We start from the raw sequence: 25604 nt of genomic DNA, 5'->3' as shown, positions 1-25604 counted from the left end.
GGGCTTAGTTGGACTCGCTACGCAGAACTCGCAGTGTGAAGCTGGAGGGCTGGAGCCCAAAGGCTCAGTCTCAATCCAGGAGGCGGTGAGGCTGCATTACCTCTCCTGAAGGAAGCGTGGGACCCCTTCGGGGTCTGGCCCACTGAAGGGAATCCTCCAAGAGACTGTTTAAAAGCTGGGGGTAGCACCCATCCTGTGGATCCATGACACCCCGCCTCCAAGGAACCCCTCTTCCACCATGGCACTGCTCTAATCCCATCTCAGACGTCTCCCATTGCTTAAAACTCTTTGTGATTTGCCTGCCCACAGCGAGCAAGGCTGGTCCCACAATCCATTTCCATCCTTGAAAAACATCTCTCCAGCTGCATTCTGGGCAGGCAGAGAGAGCCCAGCATCCCTGGGTGCATGTTAATGCTGGCTCCAAAAACTGGCATGCTCAGATTTCACCTTGATTTGAGAACAGATGAGACAGGCCTGGGAGAGGCTGAGTCACTGTGTTTACTTGTTTCAGAGTAACAGCCGTGTTAGTCTGTCTTTGCAAAAAGAAAAGGAGTACTTGTGGCACCTTAGAGACTAACCAATTTATTTGAGCATGAGCTTTCGTGAGTTACGGCTCACTTCATCGGATGTGTTTACTTGGCTAGCCCCTGGCAAGGAGCCTGCAAAGAACAAAATCACACACAGCTCCCAGGATCCTATAAATAGGAGGGGACCTAGCGAGGGTGTGACAAATTGCAGGTGCCCAGCACTCAGTGCTGATGTCTCACCGAACTGAGAAGGATAATTTAATAGACCTCAGACTTTGGTCAAGCCTGTCTAGCCCTTAGACAATAGTCAAGCTTGTTCCTGTGTATAAGGGGCAGGAGGGGGGGCAGAATGGAAAATTTTAAGCAGAACAATTTGTAATAGACAGGCATGTTAAAGTATAACCACAACAGTAGTGTTAGAAAAGATGTTAAACCACAAGAGAAACACTTGTGAATAACAGGAAAAAGCTTGTTTTTCTATAGCCCAAATAAGGGCGCTTGTTTTAATAGATTCCTAATAAGGCAAAATATCGATGCGGAAGTGTAACCGGTTGTGGTTTTAAGCTATATACGCTCCTGTGTTTCTGTATTTGGCAAAGCAGCATGCCCTGGCTGTCTCTCAATTGCATGCACATGCTTGAAATAAGTGGGCCTCGGGCTGGTTCTGATCCAAACACAACGCGTGGTCATTTTTCCACAACAGAACCATGGACTTGCTGATGCTCCTGGGCTGCGTCTCGCTGTGGGTGGGGCTGGCGCTGGCTGAAGTGGGGTCGTTCAGTGACTGCAGAAACTTTTTCTACCACAGAGCTGAGCCACAGGGCTTGGACGTGGCTAACACAGCCGAGATCTGCCAGAAGTACAACAATCTATACTACTTTGCAACCCTCTATGACAGGGCCAACCGGATCCCGTGCTGGTCGGCGTACAAGCTGGGTGATGCTGCCTGCCCAGGGCAGGCCAAGAAGATGAGCCAGTGGTTTGTGGAGCCCCAGGTCAGTCCCAGAGCTCTGTCTAATGCACTCCAGGGGTCGGAATTGCTTAGGCAGCCCATGAATAAGGGGGTGCAAGGAGAAATGGGTGGAGAAGGAAAAGGGGAGGGGTCACTCTTCAAGAGAGCTTGGGCCATGGGACGCTCTGTCGCGCAGATAATTGGGCCGTGGGACGCCCTGCCGCACGGGGAATTGGGCCGTGGGACGCCCTGCCGCACGGGGAATTGGGCCGTGGGACGCCCTGCCGCACGGGGAATTGGGCCGTGGGACGCCCTGCCGCACGGGGAATTGGGCCGTGGGACGCCCTGCCGCACGGGGAATTGGGCCGTGGGACGCCCTGCCGCACGGGGAATTGGGCCGTGGGACGCCCAGTTGCTGCTGCCTTCATTGTTCTTGGACTCTCTTGGATCTCTGTCTGGGTCTGGACCCTAGATCTTGGCTTGATCATCCTGCTCCAGCGATGCAATCCTCTGCAGCTCGTTTAACTTCCCAGCACGTACCCCTCTCCTCCCGCCCAGCTCAGTGATGCTCGTCTCAGGAAGGTGGATGTATGTCATGTCTTGCTGTCTTCTGGGACTAAACTTCTTTTTACTGCTGCAAGTTAATTATTGCAGAATACTCTTGGTGCATTCAATGTCCCACCCTCTGCACCCACTCTCATGGATTCCCCAGGATCTGTGCTATGCCCCAGCTTTTAAATAATCTCTTGAAGATACCCCTTTAATGGGCCAGACAACCCCCCTCCCACCAAGGATCCCACTGTTCCTTAAGGGCGATCCTCACAGCCTCAGTGCCACTGAGACTGAGCCTTGTTGGGGTCCAGCACTCCAGCTTCACACCGTGAGCTCTGCCCAGCAAATCCAGTTGAGGTAGATTCCTGGTCAGAGACTTGTCCCCTCTTCAGGGATCAATGCACCTCCGGCAGATATTTGCAGTGACACCCGGCAGCCTTTTCCAAACAGACCAGAAGGGTTATTAGTCAACTGGAATGAAGCATCGGGAAGGGCTTTAAACTAGGTTCACCAGGGGAAGGAGACCAAAGCCCTGAGGTAAGTGGGGAAGTGGGATACTGGGAGGAAGCACAAGCAGGAGCACGTGAGAGGGGAGGGCTCCTGCCTCATACTGAGAAAGAGGGGCGATCAGCAAGTTATCTCAAGTGCCTATACTCAAATGCACGAAGCCTGGGAAACAAGCAGGGAGAACTGGAAGTCCTGGCACAGTCAAGGAATTAGGATGTGATTGGAATAACAGAGACTTGATGGGATAACTCACATGACTGGAGTACTGTCATGGATGGAAATAAACTGTTCAGGAAGGACAGGCAGGGCAGAAAAGGTGGGGGACTTGCACTGTATGTAAGGGAGCAGTATGACTGCTCAGAGCTCAAGTATGAAACTGCAGAAAAATCTGAGAGTCTCTGGATTAATTTTAGAAGTGTGAGCAACAAGGGTGATATCGTGGTGGGAGTCTACTATAGACCACCGGACCAGGGGAATGAGGTGGACGAGGCTTTCTTCCAGCAACTCGCAGAAGTTACTAGATCGCACGCCCTAGTTCTCATGGGAGACTTCAATCACCCTGATATCTGCTGGGAGAGCAATTCAGCGGTGCACAGACAATCCAGGAAGTTTTTGGAAAGTGTAGGGGACAATTTCCTGGTGCAAGTGCTGGAGGACCCAACTGGGGCAGAACTCTTCTTGACGTGCTGCTCACAAACGGGGAAGAATTAGTAGGGGAAGCAAAAGTGGATGGGAACCTGGGAGGCAGTGACCATGAGATGGTCGAGTTCAGGATCCTGACACAGGGAAGAAAGGAGAGCAGCAGAATACGGACCCCGGACTTCAGAAAAGCAGACTTTGACTCCCTCAGGGAACTGATGGGCAGGATCCCCTGGGAGAATAACATGAGGGGGAAAGGAGTCCAGGAGAGCTGGCTGTATTTTAAAGAATCCTTATTGAGGTTACAGGGACAAACCATCCCGATGTGTAGAAAGAATAGTAAATATGGCAGGTGACCAGCTTGGCTTAACAGTGAAATCCTTGCTGATCTTAAATACAAAAAAGAAGCTTACAAGAAGTGGAAGACAGGACAAATGACCAGGGATGAGTATAAAAATATTGCTTGGGCATGCAGGAGTGATATCACAAAGGCCAAATCACACCTGGAGTTGCAGCTAGCAAGAGATGTTAAGAGTAACAAGAAGGGTTTCTTCAGGTATGTTGGCAACAAGAAGAAAGCCAAGGAAAGTGTGGGCCCCTTACTGAATGAGGGAGGCAACCTAGTGACAGAGGATGTGGAAAAAGCTAATGTACTCAATGCTTTTTTTGCCTCTGTCTTCACGAACAAGGTCAGCTCCCAGACTACTGCACTGGGCAGCACAGCATGGGGAGGAGGGGACCAGCCCTCTGTGGAGAAAGAAGTGGTTCGGGACTATTTAGAAAAGCTGGACATGCACAAGTCCATGGGGCCGGATGCACTGCATCCGAGAGTGCTAAAGGAGTTGGCGAATGTGATTGCAGAGCCATTGGCCGTTATCTTTGAAAACTCATGGCAATCAGGGGAGGTCCCGGACAACTGGAAAAAGGCTAATATAGTGCCCATCTTTAAAAAAGGAAAGAAGGAGGATCTTGGGAACTACAGGCCAGTCAGCCTAACCTCAGTCCCTGGAAAAATCATGGAGCAGGTCCTCAAGGAATCAATTCTGAAGCACTTAGAGGAGAGGAAAGTGATCAGGAACAGTCAGCATGGATTCACCAAGGGAAAGTCATGCCTGACTAATCTAATTGCCTTCTATGACGAGATAACTGGTTCTGTGGATGAAGGGAAAGCAGTGGATGTGATGTTCCTTGACTTTAGCAAAGCTTTTGACACTGTCTCCCACAGTATTCTTGCCAGCAAGTTAAAGAAGTATGGGCTGGATGAATGGACTATAAGGTGGATAGAAAGCTGGCTAGATTGTCTGGCTCAACGGGTAGTGATCAATGGCTCCATGTCTAGCTGGCAGCCGGTATCAAGTGGAGTGCCCCAAGGGTCAGTCCTGGGGCTGGTTTTGTTCAATATCTTCATAAATGATCTGGAGGATGGCATGGATTGCACCCTCAGCAAGTTTGCAGATGACACTAAACTGGGAGGAGAGGTAGATATGCTGGAGAGTAGGGATAGGATACAGAGGGACCTAGACAAATTGGAGGATTGGGCCAAAAGAAATCTGATGAGGTTCAACAAGGACAAGTGCAGAGTCCTGCACTTAGGACGGAAGAATCCCATGCACCGCTACAGACTAGGGACCGAATGGCTAGGCAGCAGTTCGACAGAAAAGGACCTAGGGGTTACAGTGGACGAGAAGCTGGGTATGAGTCAACAATGTGCCCTTGTTGCCAAGAAGGCCAATGGCATTTTAGGATGTATAAGGAGGGGCATTGCCAGCAGATCGAGGGACATGATCGTTCCCCTCTATTCAACATTGGTGAGGCCTCCTCTGGAGTACTGGATCCAGCTTTGGGCCCCACACTACAAGAAGGATGTGGAAAAATTGGAAAGAGTCCAGCGGAGGGCAACAAAAATGATTAGGGGACTGGGACACATGACTTATGAGGAGAGGCTGAGGGAACTGGGAATGTTTAGTCTACGGAAGAGAAGAATGAGGGGGGATTTGATAGCTGCTTTCAACTACCTGAAAGGGGGTTCCAAAGAGGATGGCTCTAGACTGTTCTCAGTGGTAGCAGATGACAGAACAAGGAGTAATGGTCTCAAGTTGCAGTGGGGGAGGTTTAGGTTGGATATTAGGAAAAACGTTTTCACTAGGAGGGTGGTGAAACACTGGAATGCATTGCCTAGGGAGTGGTGGAATCTCCTTCCTTAGAAGTTTTTAAGGTCAGGCTTGACAAAGCCCTGGCTGGGATAATTTAGTTGGGGATTGGTCCTGCTTTGAGCAGGGGGTTGGACTAGATGACCTCCTGAGGTCCCTTCCAACCCTGATATTCTATGAAGTCTTCAGGTTAGCAGAGGGAAGCAAAGGGGAAGACATGGTCCACCCTGGCCCAGCCAGCTCTGCACCCAGCCACGCTGTTGTGTAGGAAGGAATCACTTTGGCCCTGTCTCTCTGTATCTTTATCCATCAGTCTAAGACATAAGCCCTGTGTCTCTGTGAGCTCAGTTCATAACCTTTCCAGGTGACACCTTCCCCCTTTGTTCTCCATCTCAGGCCTTTGCTGGGCTTCCCTGAAGAAAGATGGGGGGATCTCCTTCCTCCTGGCTGTGGGTCATGAGGTGTGAAGGTCCCAGCCACTAGGGTTTCCACTGTCTCTGCCAAACCCTCCGTGACCCAGTCATTCCTCCCCAGACAGCTACGTGACACACACACCCCTCATGTCCTGGCATTTTGATGCTTCTATGCCTATTGGGTAGCAATCCCTAGTCCCGTAAGTCACTGCCCTGCACAGCATTCAGAAAACCATTACAGAAAATCTCCAATTCTGTCACACTGGGGCTGTGGGTGGGATTCCAGAGAATGGGGTGGGATCCTGGGGGTAGGAGGGGCAGGAAGTGATGTTCCTGGAGGAGGGAGGAGAGGGGGGGAGGCATGGGAAGGGGGGGATCCTGGGGGAAGGAGGGAGGGAGGGAGGGAAGGAAGGAAGGAAGACCCTAGGGAGGGAGGGAGGGACAGGGGTGAGATTCTGGGGGAGAGGCGGGTCCAGGGTCTGTGTGAGATCCCACGAGAGGAAGGGGAAGCCCAAACAAAGCCAAGATGTTTTGACCTTGTGTGTCTCCAGCTGGCTGATCCGAGTAAGTCCCCAGAAATGAAGACGGAGGCTGAGTCAGCACTGAGCCTGGACGAGCGGAGATCCAGCCAGGCCGTCAATGAGGATTATGAAGACACGTCATACGACCGGGGGCACCTGAACCCAAACGCCTTCCAGTGTAATGATGGCCGCACAGCCACCTTCACCCTCACCAACGCTGCCCCCATGGACCCCTGCTTCAACCGGATCCACTGGTACAGGCTGGAGGAAACCCTCAAGACACAGCTAACTGGGAGCTGCAGAAATGTGGGAGGCACCCCGTACCTGGTGACAGGGGCTGTTCCCAGTGACAGTAAGAAAATCCCCATAGAGGGGGAGGACAAGGAAGGGGACCGTAACCGGCCATACAACCGGGTCTCGGTGCCCACCCACATCTGGACAGCTGTTTGCTGCGACCATTGGGACAACAACCGCAAATTCTCCTTCTCCTTCATAGGAGAGAACAAGGAGGCATCCAGTCTTCAAATCATCCCTGTGGAGCAGCTAAACACAAACCTTTCACATCTGTACAAGACTTCTGAGCCAGTCGAGGTCTTTGCAGATGACTGTGGCTCCAGGAGCCCGAAAGGACTACAGGTTTTGTCAGCAGTAAAGAAAGCCTTGTACAACAGCTTCCGGAACTTTGTAATAGACTCTTACTCCCAGCTCCTTCCACCGGCGAAAAGGAGTAAACTGGACAGGGAGACCACCCAGGTGATGACAAGCACAAACTTGGATCAGAACAAGATGCAGCTGACGAGCATTGGGTTCCTGATGGGTATTTCCAGCCTGGCAGACTGGCACAGTCAGTTTGAGAACACGTACGAACAGGACAACCTGGCCTGTGTGCTGGCCCCTGCTGTGGCTGGAGTGGCAAAGGCTTCCGGGATTTCGGACAGAGTCTGCACCCTCCAGGAGCAGAAACACCTGCTGAACTCTGGTGTAACAGCCAAAGGGTGGAGCTGTGTTGGGCAGACCTGTGGCGAGCATGGATACAAATACAGCTGGTGTTACACGTCTTACAAGAATGACTGGGATTACTGCTGTACGGAGAAGTGCACAGTGGATCCAAGGTCTAAACGATACGAGTGCCCACGAGGAGATGGTTCCACCACAGAATGCTCACCCCAGTACTCCACGGTGACCGTCTCTGGGAAGGCCTGTCGGGCTGACCATCCCTGTGGCCTTTATGAGACAAGTTACTTCTGGTGCTATACAGATTATCGAGACAACTGGGACTATTGCTGCTCCCCCCAGCACTACTGTGGGTACCACAGCTCTGACTACCAGTGGTGTTACAGCCAGGACCCAAAGGCAGCCTGGAGGGAGTGCACCCCGTGACATGCCCACTGGGGAGGGAAGGGGCAACTGGGTGCTTGTCTGGCTCCTTCACACCACAGCAGAGAAGAAATGAACCAGCTACCTTAATCTATTAGTGCTATAGGCCCTGCCCCACGGATGCAGAGACTCCACCCATTTCCTCTATCTGTCTCTTTAGATTTTAAAATGTCATAAAAAAAAAATCTCCCTCCGACCCAGAATCTTAGACAGCACCTTCAAGCCATTTCAACAGGAGAGTCTCTTCCACCGGCTGCCCTGGGTTCGAAGGTCTCCATGCAATAGGACTGGGCTCCATCTTTAAAACCAACTACAGACTTTGGATGACCGACTTCAGACACTTTAAAAAAGGGTGGTTTGCACAGCGTGCTGAGCACCCGGCCTCTCCGAAATGAGCCACCATCGGGGGACATTTTTAAACGTGCCTCAGGAGTTTAGGAGCACAAGTCTCATTAGCAGTCACTGGAAGTGGTGCTCCTAAATCTCCTAGGTGGTTTGAAATTTATCCCCATAAAGCTTCTCATTTTGTGCACCCAAAACACAGGCATTTAAGCTTTGTCATCAGAATTGGTTGGGAAAAGTCGACGATGGCATCATTCAGATAGTTTTTAAAAGTCCTTTTGTGCAGGAATTTTCCACAGATTGGCTCAAATTTTAAGCAGTGAGGGGATTAGCCACTGGAGCAATGTACTGGGAATGTGATGGATTTTCTGTCACTTCAGGTCTTTAAATCAGGCTAGGTCTAGGATATCGTGGTAAAAGATCTGTTCTCATCCAACAACACGATACTGGCCTCAGTGCAGGAATCTCTAGGTGAGGGTCTCTGGCTTGTGTGGCCCAGAAGCTCAGACATGATGGTTAGAAAGTTCCTTTCTGCCTCATTGATGTATATTAATCTATCAATCTGATCCACTTTTACCAAGATACCCTTGCAGTAACTGGGACCTGCAGATCTCTCCTAATTGTCAGATCACGTGCAGGGACGTGGCGTGGGTGGAAGTTCAGAAAACATTGCAATAACCTGTAACAGTGATGATAGATAGGAGGGTTACGAGAAGGGATCAGAAAGACAGGATTCGTCCAAACAAAAATGCAACCCCAGCACTGTATTAGGATCGTGACTGATAAACCAAGGAAGGACAGACTCAGAAATCAATTGACCAAACATGGTGTGTCAGAAATCAGGATAATTAGTGAATGAACTAATGAGGGGATTCTCCATTCCCCCTCCCCCACTCATCCTTTTTAGAGCTTCAAAAGGAGACTTTGGGGACCAGAAAGTGTGGAGTGGACTCCTGGGGGAAAAGCCAGCAGGCCTCTGGTTTGCTTCAGAGACTCTGTCCTTCATTGGTGAGCCTGGATCACCAGGCCATCCAGGCCAGCACCCTGGCGAGGACACCTGGCCATCACTGCTAGACCAGCAAACACCCTGCTTGATACAGGTGAGCTCCTGCTCTGTCTGCCCTCTCCTCACGTATCGCTTTCCTTTCTCTATTCTCTTCCTCCCCTCGTATCTCTCTCTCTCAGCTATTCCCGACCCTGCAGCCAGCTGCACGACATGGCGCCAGCGTGACAGGAGGCTCTTTCCAGTAAGGACCAGTGAAGGAGAGGGGCCTAGCCAGACCAGCCAGATGAGGTCCCTGACCAGCGTAGTGAGCCAGGGCAAGAGCAACAGGTATCATGGCCAATCTGCCAGCCCAGAGCCAAAGCCTACATCCGTGACTGACCAGCCACCTGGTGTCCTGACAGCATCAACCAAAGCTGTATTTCCCCCACTCATACTGTGCTGTCTCGTCTCCCCCGTTGTGTCTGTCTGTCTTGTCAAGATCAGGAAAGGGAACCATCATTCACAGGAATCAGCTCAGAGCCCCACCACAGAACTAGTCCTTTCGTCCCCAGTACAAAGGGTCTCCCAACGGGACGAGATACTCTAACCAATATCCTCCCTCTGAAAAAGGGGCTTGCAGAGGCTTCGATTAAATTTCTCTTCCTTAATGCTCCATTTCAGTCCCAGAATGATTTGTGCTTTGTTTTCAATCCTTTTTCTCATGTGTAGCCTAATCAATCAATTATTAAACCGTGGCATGGATTTTCTAGTGTGTTGTCATGATTCTGAGCAGGCCACGGTCGCTGAACTCACCATGACAGGTTTCAGAGTAGCAGCTGTGTTAGTCTGTATCCGCAAAAAGTAAAGGAGGACTTGTGGCACCTTAGAGACTAACAAATTTATTTGAGCATAAGCTTTCGTGAGCTACAGCTCACTTCATCGGATGCATGTAGTGGAAAATACAGTGGGGAGATTTTATATACACAGAGAACATGAAACAATGGGTGTTACCATACACACTGTAACGAGAGTGATCAGGTAAGGTGAGCTATTACCAACAGGAAAGCGGGGGGGGGGGGGGGCGGGGAGGAGGAACCTTTTGCAGTGATAATCAAGGTGGGCCATTTCCAACAGTTGACAAGAATGTGTGAGGAACAGTGGGGCGGGGGGGGGGAGGGAATAGTTTTACTTTGTGTAATGACCCATCCACTCCCAGTCTCTATTCAAGCCTAAGTTAATTGTATCCAGTTTGCAAATTAATTCCAATTCAGCAGTCTCTCGTTGGAGTCTGTTTTTGAAGTTTTTGTGTTGAAGAATTGCAACTTTTAGGTCTGTAATCAAGTAACCAAAGAGATTGAAGTGTTCTCCGACTGGTTTTTGAATGTTATAATTCTTGACATCTGATTTGTGTACATTTATTCTTTTACGAAGAGGCTGTCCAGTTTGACCAATGTACATGGCAGAGGGGCATTGCTGGCACATGATGGCATATATCACATTGGTAGATGTGCAGGTGAAGGAGCCTCTGATCGTGTGGCTGATGTGATTAGGCCCTATGATGGTGTCCCCTGAATAGATATGTGGACACAGTTGGCAACGGGCTTTGTTGCAAGGATAGAACTCACCATGTGTCCCTGCTGTACAGTGACAGGGCTAGGTTAATACCTTTGACTCTCTGGGCCCATTAATGCCATTGAAATGATCACACCATGCCCCAAACTTTCTGTTCTGGGTTCCCCTCTGCTCTCTGCAGCAAGGATCCAGAGAGTCCCTGTTAACTCCTTTGGGGATAACTGTGGGCTGGTGCAAGGCTGGAATGAGTGAAATGCTCAGAACTTTTGCGAACTGAATAGATATTTGGTGCACTGAACCCTTGGGGGATATTGGCTTTTCTGTTCCTCTGGGAGCTCGGTGGAGGGATTTTATGGAACCAAAGCTGACATATTATTTGTGTCGCCAGCTGGCCAGCTTGGGGCTTGGGCAAAGCAGCAGAGACAGAGTGGAAGTTAGAGGGGGCACATACCTAGCCTCGAAGGACACACACAGAGCCTTGCCGGGGGTGGGGGGAACTGGATCTGGATCCTGACTGACAAATAGGGCACCCAACCGCATGCCCCAGAGAGACCCAAATGGCTGGCACTGCCCTAGTGTGTGAGCTCAGCATGGCCAACCCCAAACGTTCAAAATCACGACTCAGATTCCCCCCAGAAAGCATGAGGCTGCCCCAAAGTCATGCCTTGAGGAAGTGTATAGGGTGGCGTATTTTTTTGGTCTGTCTTCTCAGTTTGAGCTCCCCCTGCCATGTGTGTGTCTGTATGTGCTCCCTACACACTCTCCCTGACATAGCGTGAGTAAAGGGAATTTGGCCTCCACACCGAACTGCGGTCCTATTGCACAACACTGTACAAAGGGCTGCCAGAAAGTGTGGAGCTTCCGGCTTCTCCCCACCCCCACCCCAAATGCCAATCAATTAACTCTGCACCCGCCCAGCCCCACATCTGTCCATCCCCAGCCTATTCATTGATTAGGTCTCCCCAGCCCCTTATGAATTTTTGTGCCCCCCTCCCACCCTGGCATCTGCCCCGACTCCCAGACCCACATCAATTCTGCCCCACCAGCTCCACATCTGTCCTTCACCCCCAGCCCCACTTCTGCTCCTCCTGCAGCTGTGGAGGGTTCTTCCCCCATGCCTCCCATGGAGGACAACTTCTCTCCCTTCCCTCCAACGGCAGGGGTCAAAACGGCATCTCTGATTACAGAACGGTGAGCGCTTCCCCAAGACACACACTGTGTTAGTGGGCAGGAGGAGGAGATCCTAGGGCATGGACTAACTGGCATGGCTCGGTGACCACTGCAGGTTGTGGGTACAGAGGGGTGTGTTCGGGCATTGAGCGCCAAGTGGTTTTCTCCTCCCACATCATAGTATAGAGAAATGGCAGAGGCCTAATCTCAGCGCCAGCTCGGGGATGTGAATTTGGGATTGTTGCCATCACTGAGGGCACATCACGATTAAAGAAAAGACAAGTACGCCATGTGACAAACTGGGTTCCCCTGCGGGAGAACCGGACCCCTTTACACAGGATACCTTACTCCACACACTTCAACAGCACAATAATATTGTATACAGCCAGTTGATCCGACAGCTTATTCTTTGGGGCTCAGACCCGCTGTTTGCCCCCTGTGGTGTCTGGACCCTGATTGTCACAACCCAATTATTAATTATGAATATTTATCACCAGAGAAAAGGAGGGAGGGAACTAATCCAGAACACAAGCCATGAACAAGGGTGTAACATTCTATACCTTGGGGGAGAGTCCCAGAACCCCCATACAGTACGCCTCATTTTTATATCAGCGCGGTCTTACATACAAAGCAGGCCTTGTAAGGTATCCCAGTGCGGGCATCGCGCAGGGCATTCCCAGCAGGTCGGAAAACGAACCCACACTGTAAGTGCTGCTGAGCATCCCTGGATTGTTAGCACAGGTAAGTTGTGTGTGCTTTTCTTGCTGAATGAGCGAGAGGTGTCCCTCGGAGCTGGTCTCTTCTTGTGCACTGCGGCCATTCATGAGCAGTGACAGCATTCTGGGCCTGGCAGGTCCCTGTCCAGGTTGGGGCAGACTTTTGAGCGTAAGTTGTGTATTTAACACTTTCCTAACACAAGGCTCATCCTCCCACTTCAGAGAATAAGGAGTGTGATAGAAGTTGGACAGTCTGAACAGGGCTGGCCTTACCATGAGGCAAACTGAGGCGGCCGCCTCAGGTGCCAGACTGTGGGGGGGCGCCACTAGGACCCAGAGTGTAGAAAATGGTGTCTGCTGCTGGTGCATCTGGATTTTCTCTGCTCTAGATGCACAGAGAGGGTGGAGTGCTGTGCTGGAGGAAGGAGGGCACAAGAGACATGACAGGCATGTAGGAGAAAAGGTGACAGGGAATAACAGAAAGCAGCAGAGCTACAGGGAGAGAGAGGAGAAGGAGCCTCTTATGTACCTCTCTAGCACCCCAGGAGCCTGGACTGATTAACTCCAGCATCTCAGGGAGCTTCCTGTTTCCTGCTGCTTCCCTGAACCCACCTGAGGAGAACAGGCCGTCAGCTGAAGTAGTAGGAGCCAGTTAGGCCCTTAAGACGCTGACATCTTCCCTCACTCAGGCGCTGCTACCAGCCTGCTTATTTGTCCCCTTCAATTGAGTGCCGGGAGCCACTCTAGCTGGCCCAGAACAGCAGCCATGAGTGAAAGAAGAAAACGGCCCTCTGGGGCAGCATTCAGCAAAAAGAAAGAAAGCAAAGGAAGCTTTTCTATCTAAGCAGGAAGGAGTTCTCCTGAGATGCATAGACACAAATGTTCACGGTGAGCCTTCCGGCCCCAGGGAGGATGTGAGTGGTGAGGAGATGCCTGATCTTCCAGTTAGTCAGAGTGCAGGTGACCTAGCAGCTACTGCAGCATCCATATCTCCATCTCAAGTGGATGTAGCCCTGCACATTCCTGAAGAAAAGTGTAGATCAGAGAAGAGTGTGGTGGAGGCTCAAGAAACAGCTGCTGCTGAGTTTAGTTCCTTGAGTCCAGAGGATCCAGGATTGTGGACCCACTTGAGCAGTAGCCTGAGGGACTTCCTTGTACTGCGTGGGCCACAGCAAGTGAAAAACTTCATGTTCCCCAAAGACAATGAAAACAGAAGTTTCCATCCAACACATTACTGGTGTGAAATCCCCAATGGTGACAAAGTGGAGAGGCCTGGCTTATGTACTCAAAAACCCAGAATGCCGCATACTGTTTTTGTTGCAAACTGCCAGTCTAATGTTCCAGCCACATTGGGTTCTACAGGAACAAAGGACTGGAAAAATCTGGCAAGAAATCTGGCATGCCATGAGAAGGCAGCAAATCACCAGAGAGCATTCCATAGGTGGAAAGAGCTTGAGATGAGATTAAGGTTAAAGGCCACCATAGATGATCAGCAACAAGAGAAGATTGCATTAGAGTCTCTTTACTGGCAAAATGTTCTGAAAAGGTTCATTGCCATTGCGACAATGCTTGCAACCCAAAACCTCGCACTGCGTGGCACTTCAGATCAGCTGTATGTGCCAAACAATGGAAACTTCCTTAAAATTGTGGAGCTGATGGCTGCGTTTGATGCTGTACTCCAGGAGCATCGAAGAAGAGTCACCACCCAAGAAATGTACACACACCACTACCTTGGAAAAACAATTCAAAATGAGACCATACAGTTACTGGCAACAAAAGTCAAACAGAAGATTGGGGCAGATCTGAAGTCAGCAAAATATTACTCTGTTATTCTGCACTGCACACCTGACATCAGCCATACGGAACAAATGATGTTCATGGTGCATTTTGTAACAACAAGAGAACCTAGTGAAAATGTCCCTGCAGTGGTGACTGTCAGAGAGCATTTTCTAGAATTTATTGACATTGATGATATTACAGGAGTTGGTGTGACAAATGTGCTTCTTAAAAAGCTGGAAGATACAGGAATTTCAATAGCTGACATGAGAGGTCAGGGCTAGGATAATGGTGCCAACATGAGAGGAAAGAACAGAGCAGTGCAGACACGGATCTGAGAGTTAAACCCTCAAGGTTTTTTTGCCCCATGCAGTTCTCATTCATTGAACTTGGTGGTCAGTGATGCAGCATCAGCTTCGAGCGAGGCTGCTGAATTTTTTAACATAATTCAAAGCATCGATGTATTTTTCTCTGCATCAACTCATCAATGGCAAATTTTGAATCAACATCTGGGAACATCCTTTCTGACACTGAAACCATTGCATGCCACACGATGGGAAAGTCGAGTGGAGGCAATAAAACCTATCAAACACCAAATTGGGAAGATTGATGATGCCAAAGTTGCCATTATGGAGGATAATGCTATGACAGGAACTGTTCATGGGAGAACAGTGGCAGAGGGAAATGGAATCACCAGAAACATAAATAACTTCCAATTTCTGTGTGGTTTAGTGTTGTGGCATGACATACTGTTTGTGTCAAAAATATAAAGGGAAGGGTTGACATCTTTAAAATCCCTCCTGGCCAGAGGAAAAGCCCTTTCACCTGTAAAGGGTTAAGAAGCTAGGATAACCTTGCTGGCACCTGACCAAAATGACTAATGAGGAGACAAGATACTTTCAAAACTGGAGGGGGGTAGAAACAAAGCGTCTGGGTCTGTCTGTGTGATGTTTTTGCCAGGGACAGAACAGAAATGGAGTCTTAGAACTTAGTAAGTAATCTAGCTAGGTATGCGTTAGATTATGATTTCTTTAAATGGCTGGAGAAAATAAGCTGTGCTGAATGGAATGGATATTCCTGTCTTTGTGTCTTTTTGTAACTTAAGGTTTTGCCTGGAGGGGTTCTTTATGTTTTGAATCTAATTACCCTGTAAGGTATTTACCATCCTGATTTTACAGAGGTGATTCTTTTTACTTATTCTTCTATTAAAATTCTTCTCGTAAGAAACTGAATGCTTTCTTCATTGTTCTTAAGATCCAAAGTTTTGGGTCTGTGGTCACCTATGCAAATTGGTGAGGATTTTTATCAAACCTTCCCCAGGAAGGGGGGTGCAAGGTTTTGGTGAGGTTTTTGTGGGGAAAGACGTGTCCAAATAGCTTTTTCCCAATAATAAACCCAGTTAGACATTTGGTGGTGGCAACGAAAGTCCAAGGGCAAAAGGTAAAATAGTTTGTACCTTGGGGAAGTTTTAACCTAAGCTGGTAAAAGTAAGCTTAGGAGGTTTTCATGCAGGTCCCCACATCTGTACCCTAGAGTTCAGAGTGGGGAAGGAACCTTGATAGTTTGAAATAAATGTTATAAGCAAGAGACTCCAAGGTGTTGATCTTGATATATCTGGAGCAATGGAAAAACTGGACAAAGCAAAGTCATACCTACAATCTTACCGGTCAGATGAGGGATTTCAAAACGTTCTGAAGAGTCCACAGAAGTTGGCAGAGGGACTTCACACTGAAGCTATTTTCCCACCCATTCAGGAATACAAGAGTCACCGAAGAAGAAGACATTTTGATTATGAGGCATGGGATAATCCCATAAGAGACCCCAAACAACAATTCAAAGTTGAATTCTTTAACCAGGTGCTAGATTGTGCAATACAGTCAGTTGAAGAACATTTCATGCAGCTCAAGGAACACAGCAGTATATTTGGGATGTTGTATGATATTCCAAAACTCCTCACTATACCTGAAGAAGACCTACGCCAGCAATGCAGGGCACTAGAGACAGTGTTGACACATAATGACATGTGCAATATTGATGCAAGTGATTTAGGTGATGAACTGAAAGCCCTTTCAAGATACATTTCAGCAGGATCAACTCCAAAGGCTGTTCTGGAAAATATGTGCACAAATAAGATGACCACCCTCTTTCCAAATGCTTTTGTTGCTCTGCGCATACTTCTAACATTTCCTGTAACAGTTGCCAGTGGAGAATGCAGCTTCTCCAAGCTGAAATTAATAAAAACACATCTACACTCCACAATGACACAGGAGAGGCTGGTCGGCCTTGCAACCAGCTCAATAGAGCATGAGCTGGCCCAGACTGTGGACCTTCAGCAGGAAGCAGTTCAAATCTTTGCAACCAGGAAGGCACGGAAAGCACCACTTTGACTATTCAAACAGATAAAAATGCCGGTGTTTACTATGCAGACAAGAAAAGTTACATTTGCCATTCAGGCATTTGAAAGTTAAGTGTTACTTAAAATTTTCGAACAAGGCATTTTAAGTTGCTAGTTCTCCTTTATTGGGGTAAGTAGCAGAGCAGGACCATGAGAGGAGTAGAACAGGAAGAAGGCAGAATTGAGACCTTTCGAAGTTTTGGCCCAGGTGAGGGGCATGGGGCCGTCATTTGAGCTCCCCCGCTCAGGTGCCAAAATGTTGTGGGTCTGAAGCAGGGGGAGCTGGAGCCCAGGGGCTCAGCCTTGGAGGCACTGAGGCCATTTGGCCCACCATGAAGGAAAAATGAGATCACTTCAGGGTCTGACACACTGAAGGGGTTCCTCCTAGGGATGGCTTAAAAGCTAGGGTGCTGTACCAATTCTGTGGATCTGGGACAGGTGTCTATGAAGGAGAATTCATGGATGGATTTATAACATTCTCCTGGCTTCACGTAATGTCTCAGGCTCATTCTACAAAAAGAGCTGCTTACTTAAGCAAAAAAGACCTCAGACCAGGCCTACTCGGTAGACTTCTGCTGTTGCTCAGGGGTGTGAAGAGGTGTGGTCCCTGAGCGACAGAGCTGTGCAGGCAGAAGTCTGTAGTCCAGATGCAGCTACGCCAGCAAGACTGATGAGCTTGTTTCATCTGGGGGGCTAGGATGCGCTACACCGGTTAAAGTATAAATGGCTGTTTGCCAGTAGGGTGTACCGGGAAAGCTATACCAGCACCGTGCTCCTAGCGTAGACGTTGCTTCAGCTGTCCAGACCCTCTGATTGCAGGCAAACATCAAACAAGGCTGACAGATTTTTGCCAGACTTTTCACATCCTTTTCATTGTTTGATATCACACGAGTCCAAATCATTCCTACCACTTTCCGCTCTGTTTGTTTGCTCGTCCCTCAGAGCAGAGGTAGATTTGCTACTGAAAGGTTTTATGAATCGCTTTCAACAGTGGAGGGGCTTTTCCATTGTGAATATTTCCTTTTTCACAACCAGACCACGGCTCTGTACCGAGACTGAGTTTTTAGCAGCTTCAGCACAATATTCCAAGCAGCGAATGGAATGAGTTTCAAGTTCTTTCCCTGAGGACTGGCTGCTGGGAAATTTGTCATGATAGAAGAGTATTCAGATGGGCTTCCGCTCTCCCTGCGACCACGCTGAATCATAGAATCATAGAATATCAGGGTTGGAAGGGACCTCAGGAGGTCATCTAGTCCAACCCCCTGCTCAAAAGCAGGACCCATACCCAATTAAATCATCCCAGCCAGGGCTTTGTCAAGCCTGACCTTAAAAACTTCTAAGGAAGGAGATTCCACCACCTCCCTAGGCAACGCATTCCAGTGTTTCACCACCCTCCTAGTGAAAAAGTTTTTCCTAATATCCAACCTAAACCTCCCCCACTGCACCTTGAAACCCTCGCCGAATGGCGTTCTCACACGCACTCACACGGGCAGCTTTGGGGACTTAGAAATTTTACTGGCTGGGACAAACCCAATGGCTCCTGTTCTGATGGAATATTTCTCACAATATTTGGGGGTCTTTCTTTAAGCCCCTATTCTTGGAGGTCTTGTAATTACAGGGGAATCTCAGCTTTCATTTTTTAAAGAAAAGTAAGAGCTGGTGTACACCCAGTCCTTACCCTGGGAAACTATGTCATTCACAGGGGTGATTTTATATGATATAGTTAAATCAATACAATCTCTACTGAGGACATAGTTGAATCAGGACAGAGGTATCCTATGCCAGTATGGATTATTCCCCTTCCTTTGCAGAAATATATTATACTGGTATAAGCACCTTTAGATCTAAGGCTATGTCTACACCAGGGATCAGCAACATTTGGCACGCAGCCCATCAGGGAAATCCACTCGCTGGCTGGGCCGGTTTGTTTACCTGCTGCTCCCACTGGCTGTGGTTCACTGTTCCAGGCCAATGGGGGCTGCAGGAAGCAGCGCGGGACGTGGAGGAGGGAAGGGTGTGGGAGCGGTCTGGGCCCTGCCTGCATTCTCACTCTTGTTCTGGGAGTGCCACTAAGTGCATAGTGGTTCCCAACACCCTGAGGGTTCCGCAGTGTAGACAGGACTGACCCAGCTCCCATCTGAGACCTGAGCTGCACCACCCCAGGGGGGGTCTGCAGAACCCTGCACGACTTGAGGGAAGGGGAATGTGGATCAGAACTGGGTTCTACTGCAAACCCCATTCAGGTGTTAGCCGGGCCAGAGTCGTTCTGTCCAGGGATCAGATTCTGAGGCTGGTGGTTTGATGGTGCAGACAGGCCCACAGATGGGGAGGGGTGAGGGAGAACAGGCCACTGATGGGGAAACAGGATTGCCAACCCAACTGTTCAACAATCATGAATCAGGCTCAACAAAACCCAGAAGACTGGCTTTAAAATCATGAGATTATGTAAGAACAACAGCTTTGGGGTTCATTTTATTTCCCTTCTGCTTTTTGAGCCTTTAGGGTGCAGTGGGGGTCACATTTTGAAGCTTCCTCCACAGCCACGAGGGCAAGAAACTTCTTTTTCTTTGAGAATGAAGGCTGAAATCATCACCTCTTCACTTGACTCCAGTAGCTGGGGCTTTAAGGAAAACAATCATTATCACGAGCGTTGGCAACACTGGGGAAGGGGCAGTGACCAGCAACGGGGGGCAGCCAACTAGCAGAGAGAAAGAGAGAGAATGGGACAGAGATAAGGGAGTTACAATGGGGTCGTGCAACATAGAAATGCCAGGGACAAGAAGTTTTCAACCCCCTACTCCTTCACCCCAGGTCTGATTTCTCTGTATCAGGAGACATGGTGGCTGCTGGGGGAGACAGGGCTTTTGCTGGCAGATGGGCCCCAGATGGGCCTCAGTGATTTCTCCTGCCCTACCATCTCAGACCCCCTCACTGCAAGGAGCCCAAACTTCAGTTTTGCCCTGCACCCACTACCCAATGTTGTTTAAAAGGGGTTAAAAGTGAGGCATATGTGTCTCGTGTTGCAAATGTTTCAGATCCCATTCTTTCTAAAATGAGTGGGAATGACAGTCAGAGAAACGCTCCCACCCAGCCGGGGCTGAACAGAGGAAGCCGTGAGCATGGGGACCAATGGCAACTAGCCGCTCGCCAAGTCACTACAGCCCCTCAGCATGTGCTTCACGCCCATTTAGGGTGACCATATGTCCCGATTTTATAAGGACAGTCCCAGTATTTGGGGCTTTATCTTATATAGGCGCCTATTACCCCCCACCCCCTGTCCCGATTTTTCACACTTGCTGTCCGATCACCCTAGGCCCATTGAACTGAATTCACCCCCATTACACACAAGGACCAACGTGACAGAGACCTTTATCTACCCCTGACAGGGTCCTACTCAGCATTACCTGGTGGTGGTGATGGGATGAACTGGGGGATTTCCAGGTCCTGTCAGGGCTATTAACTACCTTATCAGACTCCCAAAGAAAAGGCAAACCCAGGAGCCCAGTGAGTACGATGGGGGCCAGTGAGTGGCAGGTATGTCCCGGCATTTCCTGGCCCGGGGGAATCTCCGCCCATGGAGGGGAGCAAAATGGCCACAGGGGCAGTGCGGGGGCAGGAGTGAGAGCGCCGGGACCCTGCTGTATGGGCTGCTCTGCGCTGCAGACTCAGCCGCATTGGGGGGGACCTGGTCCCAGCGCGTTGGAAGGAGGGGTGGGAAGAGCTGGGGAAGGGGATTCAGTAGCTGGACTAGGGGAAGGGGAGTGAGAGCCCAGCCCCAGGGCTTGTGTGAGCAATGGGCCCACTTTTCACCCCTGGCCACACAAACACACACCTCCTCACCTCTGCCTTGGACCCTGCTCCTCCAGCCTCCACCCTCCCTCCCGCCCCTCCTCAAACCTTCTTCTCTAGGGAACACTCAGCCCTTCCCTCTGTGCCTGGAGCATTTAAACACGGGTCAGTGCCCCAGGGCTGTGCAGTGCATGAGCTCCCTGGGCAGGGCCATGTCTGTGGGGCTGGCTGGGCTGCAGCCAGTGATATTAAGAATCACAGTAATCCTGCCGGCAGCGCAAAAGTCTGTGAGCTCACACATGGTGGGAACCACAGTTCTAGTTGGCCTGTCCAGGGCTCTCTCTACACATGGTGGGAACCGCAGCCCTGCTCATGGTTCCCAGGCAGAGCAAAGGGGGAATAAAAGGCAGGAAGAGGCAGAACCCCAGAGAGGGGATGAGAAAAGGGCTCCCAGCATCGCCGAGCACAGAGCGTGCAGTGAACGAGAGGCAGGAATTCAGATCCTTTCCCTACATATTACTCACTCAGACACGGAGCTCAGTGCTCCTGGACTTATTCGTTATTCCAAGGGTTTTTTCCAAATAAACCTGGAAACAATCTGAATGTGGGAACCGTTTCTGACTGACCCTTGTCACAAGCTGTAATTCCTGGTCCCTGATTGTCTGAGTGTAACTCTTAGAAATGAGGTTTACAGGCCATGACCCCCATGGGGGGGACAAGTCGATGACAATGGGCTGGGTGCCTATGTAACCCCCACACACCTGCTGGGTGTGGGGTTCTGGCCCATCTAGGGGCACCGAGACCACTGAGAGACTACCTGCTTTCAACTACCTGAGAGGTGGTTCCAGAGAGGATGGTTCTAGACTATTCTCAGCGGTAGAAGAGGACAGGACAAGGAGTAATGGTCTCAAGTTGCAGTGGGGGAGGTTTAGGTTGGATATTAGGAAAAACTTTTTCACTAGGAGGGTGGTGAAACACTGGAATGTGTTACCTAGGGAGGTGGCGGAATCTCCTTCCTTAGAAGTTTTTAAGGTCAGGCTTGACAAAGCCCTGGCTGGGATGATTTAATTGGGGATTGGTCCTGCTTTGAGCAGGGGGTTGGACTAGATGACCTCCTGAGGTCCTTTCCAACCCTGATATTCTATGATTCCATGAGACAGAGGTAAAATGAGTCTGCTCTATGTTTAGCCTTAGCTAACGGCCAGTTGGCTTTTAGCTCATGTGGCAGAGGCTCCCACCCTAAGCTTCAGAGGCCCCAGGTTCTATCCCGCCCACTGACGACCGTGTGATACCTACATCAAGGTTCTGCATCCCCGAGGGCTGAGCCCCGTCTCCTGGCCCAGGGAAGATGGGAAAACACCAAGACCCTTAGGCACTGGCCTGGGGCCCCTTCTGGTGAGCAAGCTGTGACACAGGCTAGTTCCTTGCTGGCTCTATTGCTCTCCGGATGGAGCCCTGGAGGAACCAACCTCGTGCGACTCCAGTGTGATTCCTGTTCTCGTCTCCCCAGGACTCCAGACTCAGCCAGATGCCAGTGCGGGTGAGGCGGGACCAGGCCCTGGAACTTAATATCTCAGGAGATACAAGCAGGGGATTTGCAAAGGGGAGGGGCCCAGCTGTGGTATTTTGGGGTCGGGCCTGGGGGACAGCAAGGCAATAGGGGGAATTCAGAGAAGTGGTTGCAGCAGCCCCAGCAATAGGTGACCAAGGTGGGACTGTGGCAAATCATTTTATCCCTAGGGGGGCTGGAAGAAATTGGAACTGGATAGGAGGTGTCTGAGACAGCAGGGGAAGGGCTGGCAGGATGTGGGGAGAAGGGCAGAGAGGAGCTAGGTGGGAGGTAAGGAATCTGGATCTGAATCCCAAGGGCTGCATGGCTGGAATGAACAATCCCAGCTCCTCTCACAGATGGGTTGGGGACTGAAGAAACAGATTCCAGATGTGTCTGTGTCTGCAGGTTTCCTTCACCAGAACGAAGCATAAAGAGAAATAACAGGAGTGGCTGGATGATGGTTCTGAGAGAAGGACGACCCGGAGTAGAGGGGGCAAAACGTCACCTGAAACGGGCCCCATGTGTCAAAGAATAACTCCATTCGTTGAACCCTGTGACCAGCGTGTTATCATGCAGGAGCCTCACTGAGCGCTGCCCTGTATTTGGAGAAAGGCATCACCAGCCATGTGCACGTCATTTATAGGCATCCTAAGGAGCTTCATCAGGCTGATTCCAAGGAAGACAAATTAACTGTCGCTGGGGATTGTTTTCTATAGTGAGGGACTGAAAAGAAAGGGAACAGTAACTGTGTTTTATTTAAATGTCCAAAGTACCTCCCCATCCATTTATATAATCCAGATCCTGTTTTTCAAACACACACACACAGGACACCACATGCCCAATGCCAATTGCAGAGAATTACTGTAGAACTGTGCCCTCATTGCTCTTGACATTTCTTCAGGAGGCAAAACCCCGGCCATTCGTTAATTTCCCTTTGAGTTCACTGCACTCTGCTGGCATCTTAACCAAAGGTTACAACCGCGAGAGAAAGCGTTAGGGCTCTGGCTGAACTCCCTGAGCTGAATGCCTGTCTCTCTCCAAGCCGCTGGCAGCTGCAGGGGCTGCCAGATCCCTTTAGACTGTAACAATGAGCCATCTGCAGCTGGGCAAATGCTGTCTTATCTTCTCTGGGTGTTGGCTGTGGCTGCTGCTCCTCTTTGCAAGGAGGAGCTGTGCTCTGCTAGTGCAACGAGTTCTCCAGTGTCAGCGCTCTCACCATCACTCACTGATTCACACACTCAGTCCCTGGGTTCCCATCCCCCTGTGCTCAAACACAGGCTCTTCCCCGCCCAACACCCATCTCTCCTAGTCCCTAAACACTGGATCGCTCCAGGTGCCTGGAGGTCTTTGTGAATAAAGGGCACAAAAGGTTCCTCAGATACCCAGTCCATAGGACACTGGCTGGGGAACCAGGCAAGATGGGGGAGAAGATTCCAGCTGAGGCAGGGAATCCCAGCAGCTGGGAAGGTGGACGGGCTGATCGGGCCTTTTCCTTTGCTGACCCAGGCAGAGCCAGAGGAGGGCTGCTGTCTCCTAACAGCAGAGATGGGTAACCAGACTCTGAAAAGTCAAACGGTGACGACATTTGTGGAATCAGCAAATATATTAACTGTCCAAAACCTTAGTTAATGCAGAGCTAAGGTTGCCCGGTGCTGCCTTGTGCCCTTCCACAATGTGGAGAGTGGCTAAACTTACACCTCTAAAATCCAAGAAATTAAGGTAAATGTCATTCCCACTGTGCAACCTTAACTCTGCCAGTGAAAGCCATGTCCCTCAGGGCAAGGGTGAAGCCATGGGAACATGGGAACATTTTGTCGTTCTGGGGTGGTTTGTGTGGGGCACGCTCAGTTTTTGAGTGTAAGTGAGAGCTGCTCACTGTGCCTGACCTACCCCAGAGTCTTCCCTTAGCAACAGAAGGTGGCCGAATTTGTCCTACACTGCTCATCAGTGCTCTATTCCTGAAGTGTTCTGTCACATCTGCAAAGGTAGAGAGCAAATGTGTGTTATCGGTATGTTGGGACTTCACTCAAAGAGGGCAGAGTTAAGGTTATGTTGTGGGGGTAGCATTTACTCTAATGTAATATTTCCTGCTTTTCATGGGGGTTAAGTTTGCACAGGGTTTCAGAGCAATCTGAATGGTAAAAGCAGCTCCTTACTGGGAGGCTGTATCTGAGGAACCCCGAGACCAAACGACCACAACCTCCCACCACTAACTCTGCCCGCGGCCCAGAGGAGGCACGGCAATTTTCAAGACAATCCAAGCCCACATGTGGGTTTTAGAGCACACAGGAAAACTGGCAGTTAAAAAGGAAGCTAGTCTCAACTTTAACTGCAACTGCTCCGGTCTAACCCACTTCAGCCAGCCCTCGTCAGGGCACTTATTCACTTTCTCCCCAGTGCGTTCTCAGATGTCTACTGCGGGTTGATTTCTGACTGAAGCTTTTCCCGCACTTGAGGCACTTATAGGGTCTCTCCCCAGTGTGAACTTTTTGGTGCCTGGTAAGGTTTGAGCGCCGACTGAAGCTTTCTCCACACTTCAGGCAGGTATAGGGTTTCTCTCCTGTGTGAGTTGTCTGATGCCTAATAAGACCAGTCCTATCACGGAAGTTCTCCCCACACTCAGGGCACTTATGAGGTTTAGATCTCTCTCCGGTGTGGATTCTCTCATGTCTAAGAAAGGATGACCAGTTACAGAAGGTTTCCCCACACTGAGAGCATATGAAGGTTTTTGCTTCTGTGTGGACTCTCTGGTGGCCAATAAGGTGTGATCTCTCACCGAAGCTTTTCCCGCAGTCAGGGCACTTATAGGGTTTTTCTCTCGTGTGGATTTTCTGATGTTTTTTCAGGGTTGGGATGCCAATAAAGCTCTTCCCACACTGAAGACATTTATGAGGTCTTTCTCCTGTGTGGGTTCTGCGATGTATAATAAGGTATAAACTCCGACTGAAGCTTTTCCCACACTCGGTGCAGGTGTTTTTCCTCTCCCCTTTGGAGGATCTCTGGTGCATCATGTTTTTACTAAGATTCGTCGAACCACCGTCAAGTTGAGTGGATTTACCCGCGTTCTTCCCTGGCTGGTTTCCCTGCTGTCTCTCTGGCCTGCACTGAGACCCACCGGCTTTTCCGTGCTCTGGACTCCAGGAGACAGTCCCTTCAGATCTACCCAATAACGTCCCGTGAGTTTCAACTTGCTCAGGATCTTCCTGCTGAGGGTTCTCTTCCACATTCTCACTCACCATTCCCTCACCTGCTGGGACAGAGAGAGAGAGAATCTAAACATGAGTCATTCCCTGCGCTGGAGAAGGAAAGGAGAGAAACAAACCCAAATAGCACTGGAGAATCTGAAAAATCAGGAACAAAATCCTCCCCAAACTTTTCCCAAGGGAGAGAGAGAAAGGGACAAATCTGGACACCACGTCCCATCTGAAAAATCAGAGGTAGTGAGGGCAGGAGAGAGGGCGCTACTGCCAAGTGTCTAGAGTTCTAGGAACAACTCTGATCTGGCTAAGATGAAGCAGACCCTGGGGGGCTTTAGAAGTAGGGTTGCCAACTTTCTAACTGCAGAAAATCGAACACCCTTGCCCCGCCCCCTGCCCCAAGTCCCCACCTCTGCTCACTCCACCCCCTTCCCTCCATCGCTCGCTCTCTCCCACCTTCGTTCACTCGCTC

The 25604-nt window shown here is 50.0% G+C and overlaps 2 protein-coding genes across 15 annotated transcripts in view; one reads left to right on the top strand and one right to left on the bottom strand.

Annotated features, from left to right (window-relative positions):
* The window catches only part of LOC144929069 (uncharacterized), an 84025-nt gene that overhangs the window by 45464 nt on the left and 12957 nt on the right, over positions 1-25604 (bottom strand). For 4 of the 14 annotated variants that reach the window (XM_078848038.1, XM_078848039.1, XM_078848040.1 and 1 more), the window contains exon 3: positions 22672-25185. The exons of 7 other annotated variants lie outside the window; for them this stretch is intronic. In XM_078848038.1, coding sequence (XP_078704164.1) covers positions 24314-25185 — 872 coding nt within the window. In that variant the 3' untranslated portion in view covers positions 22672-24313. 3 more of the 14 variants (XR_013634448.1, XR_013634447.1, XM_078848042.1) reach the window with 3 other exon arrangements.
* On the top strand, positions 1094-9773 carry LOC140895983 (uncharacterized). Its single transcript, XM_073307020.2, has 2 exons — positions 1094-1522; positions 6292-9773. Exons 1-2 carry the CDS (start codon positions 1235-1237, stop codon positions 7639-7641), a joined length of 1638 nt encoding a protein of 545 aa, XP_073163121.1. The 5' UTR covers positions 1094-1234; the 3' UTR covers positions 7642-9773.

Source organism: Lepidochelys kempii, chromosome 11, assembly GCF_965140285.1.
Source record: "Lepidochelys kempii isolate rLepKem1 chromosome 11, rLepKem1.hap1, whole genome shotgun sequence".
NCBI classification, from domain to species: Eukaryota; Metazoa; Chordata; order Testudines; family Cheloniidae; genus Lepidochelys; species Lepidochelys kempii.
The sequence above is the reverse complement of the archived record's forward strand: the minus strand, read 5'-3'. Positions and strand labels throughout refer to the sequence as shown.

Excerpts from the sequence above, each read along its gene's own strand:
- LOC140895983 (XM_073307020.2), top strand. The coding sequence starts at position 1,235 with ATGGACTTGCTGATGCTCCTGGGCTGCGTCTCGCTGTGGGTGGGGCTG. Across the intron at positions 1,523-6,291 it reads AGTGGTTTGTGGAGCCCCAG|CTGGCTGATCCGAGTAAGTC; the intron begins GTCAGTCCCAGA and ends GTGTGTCTCCAG.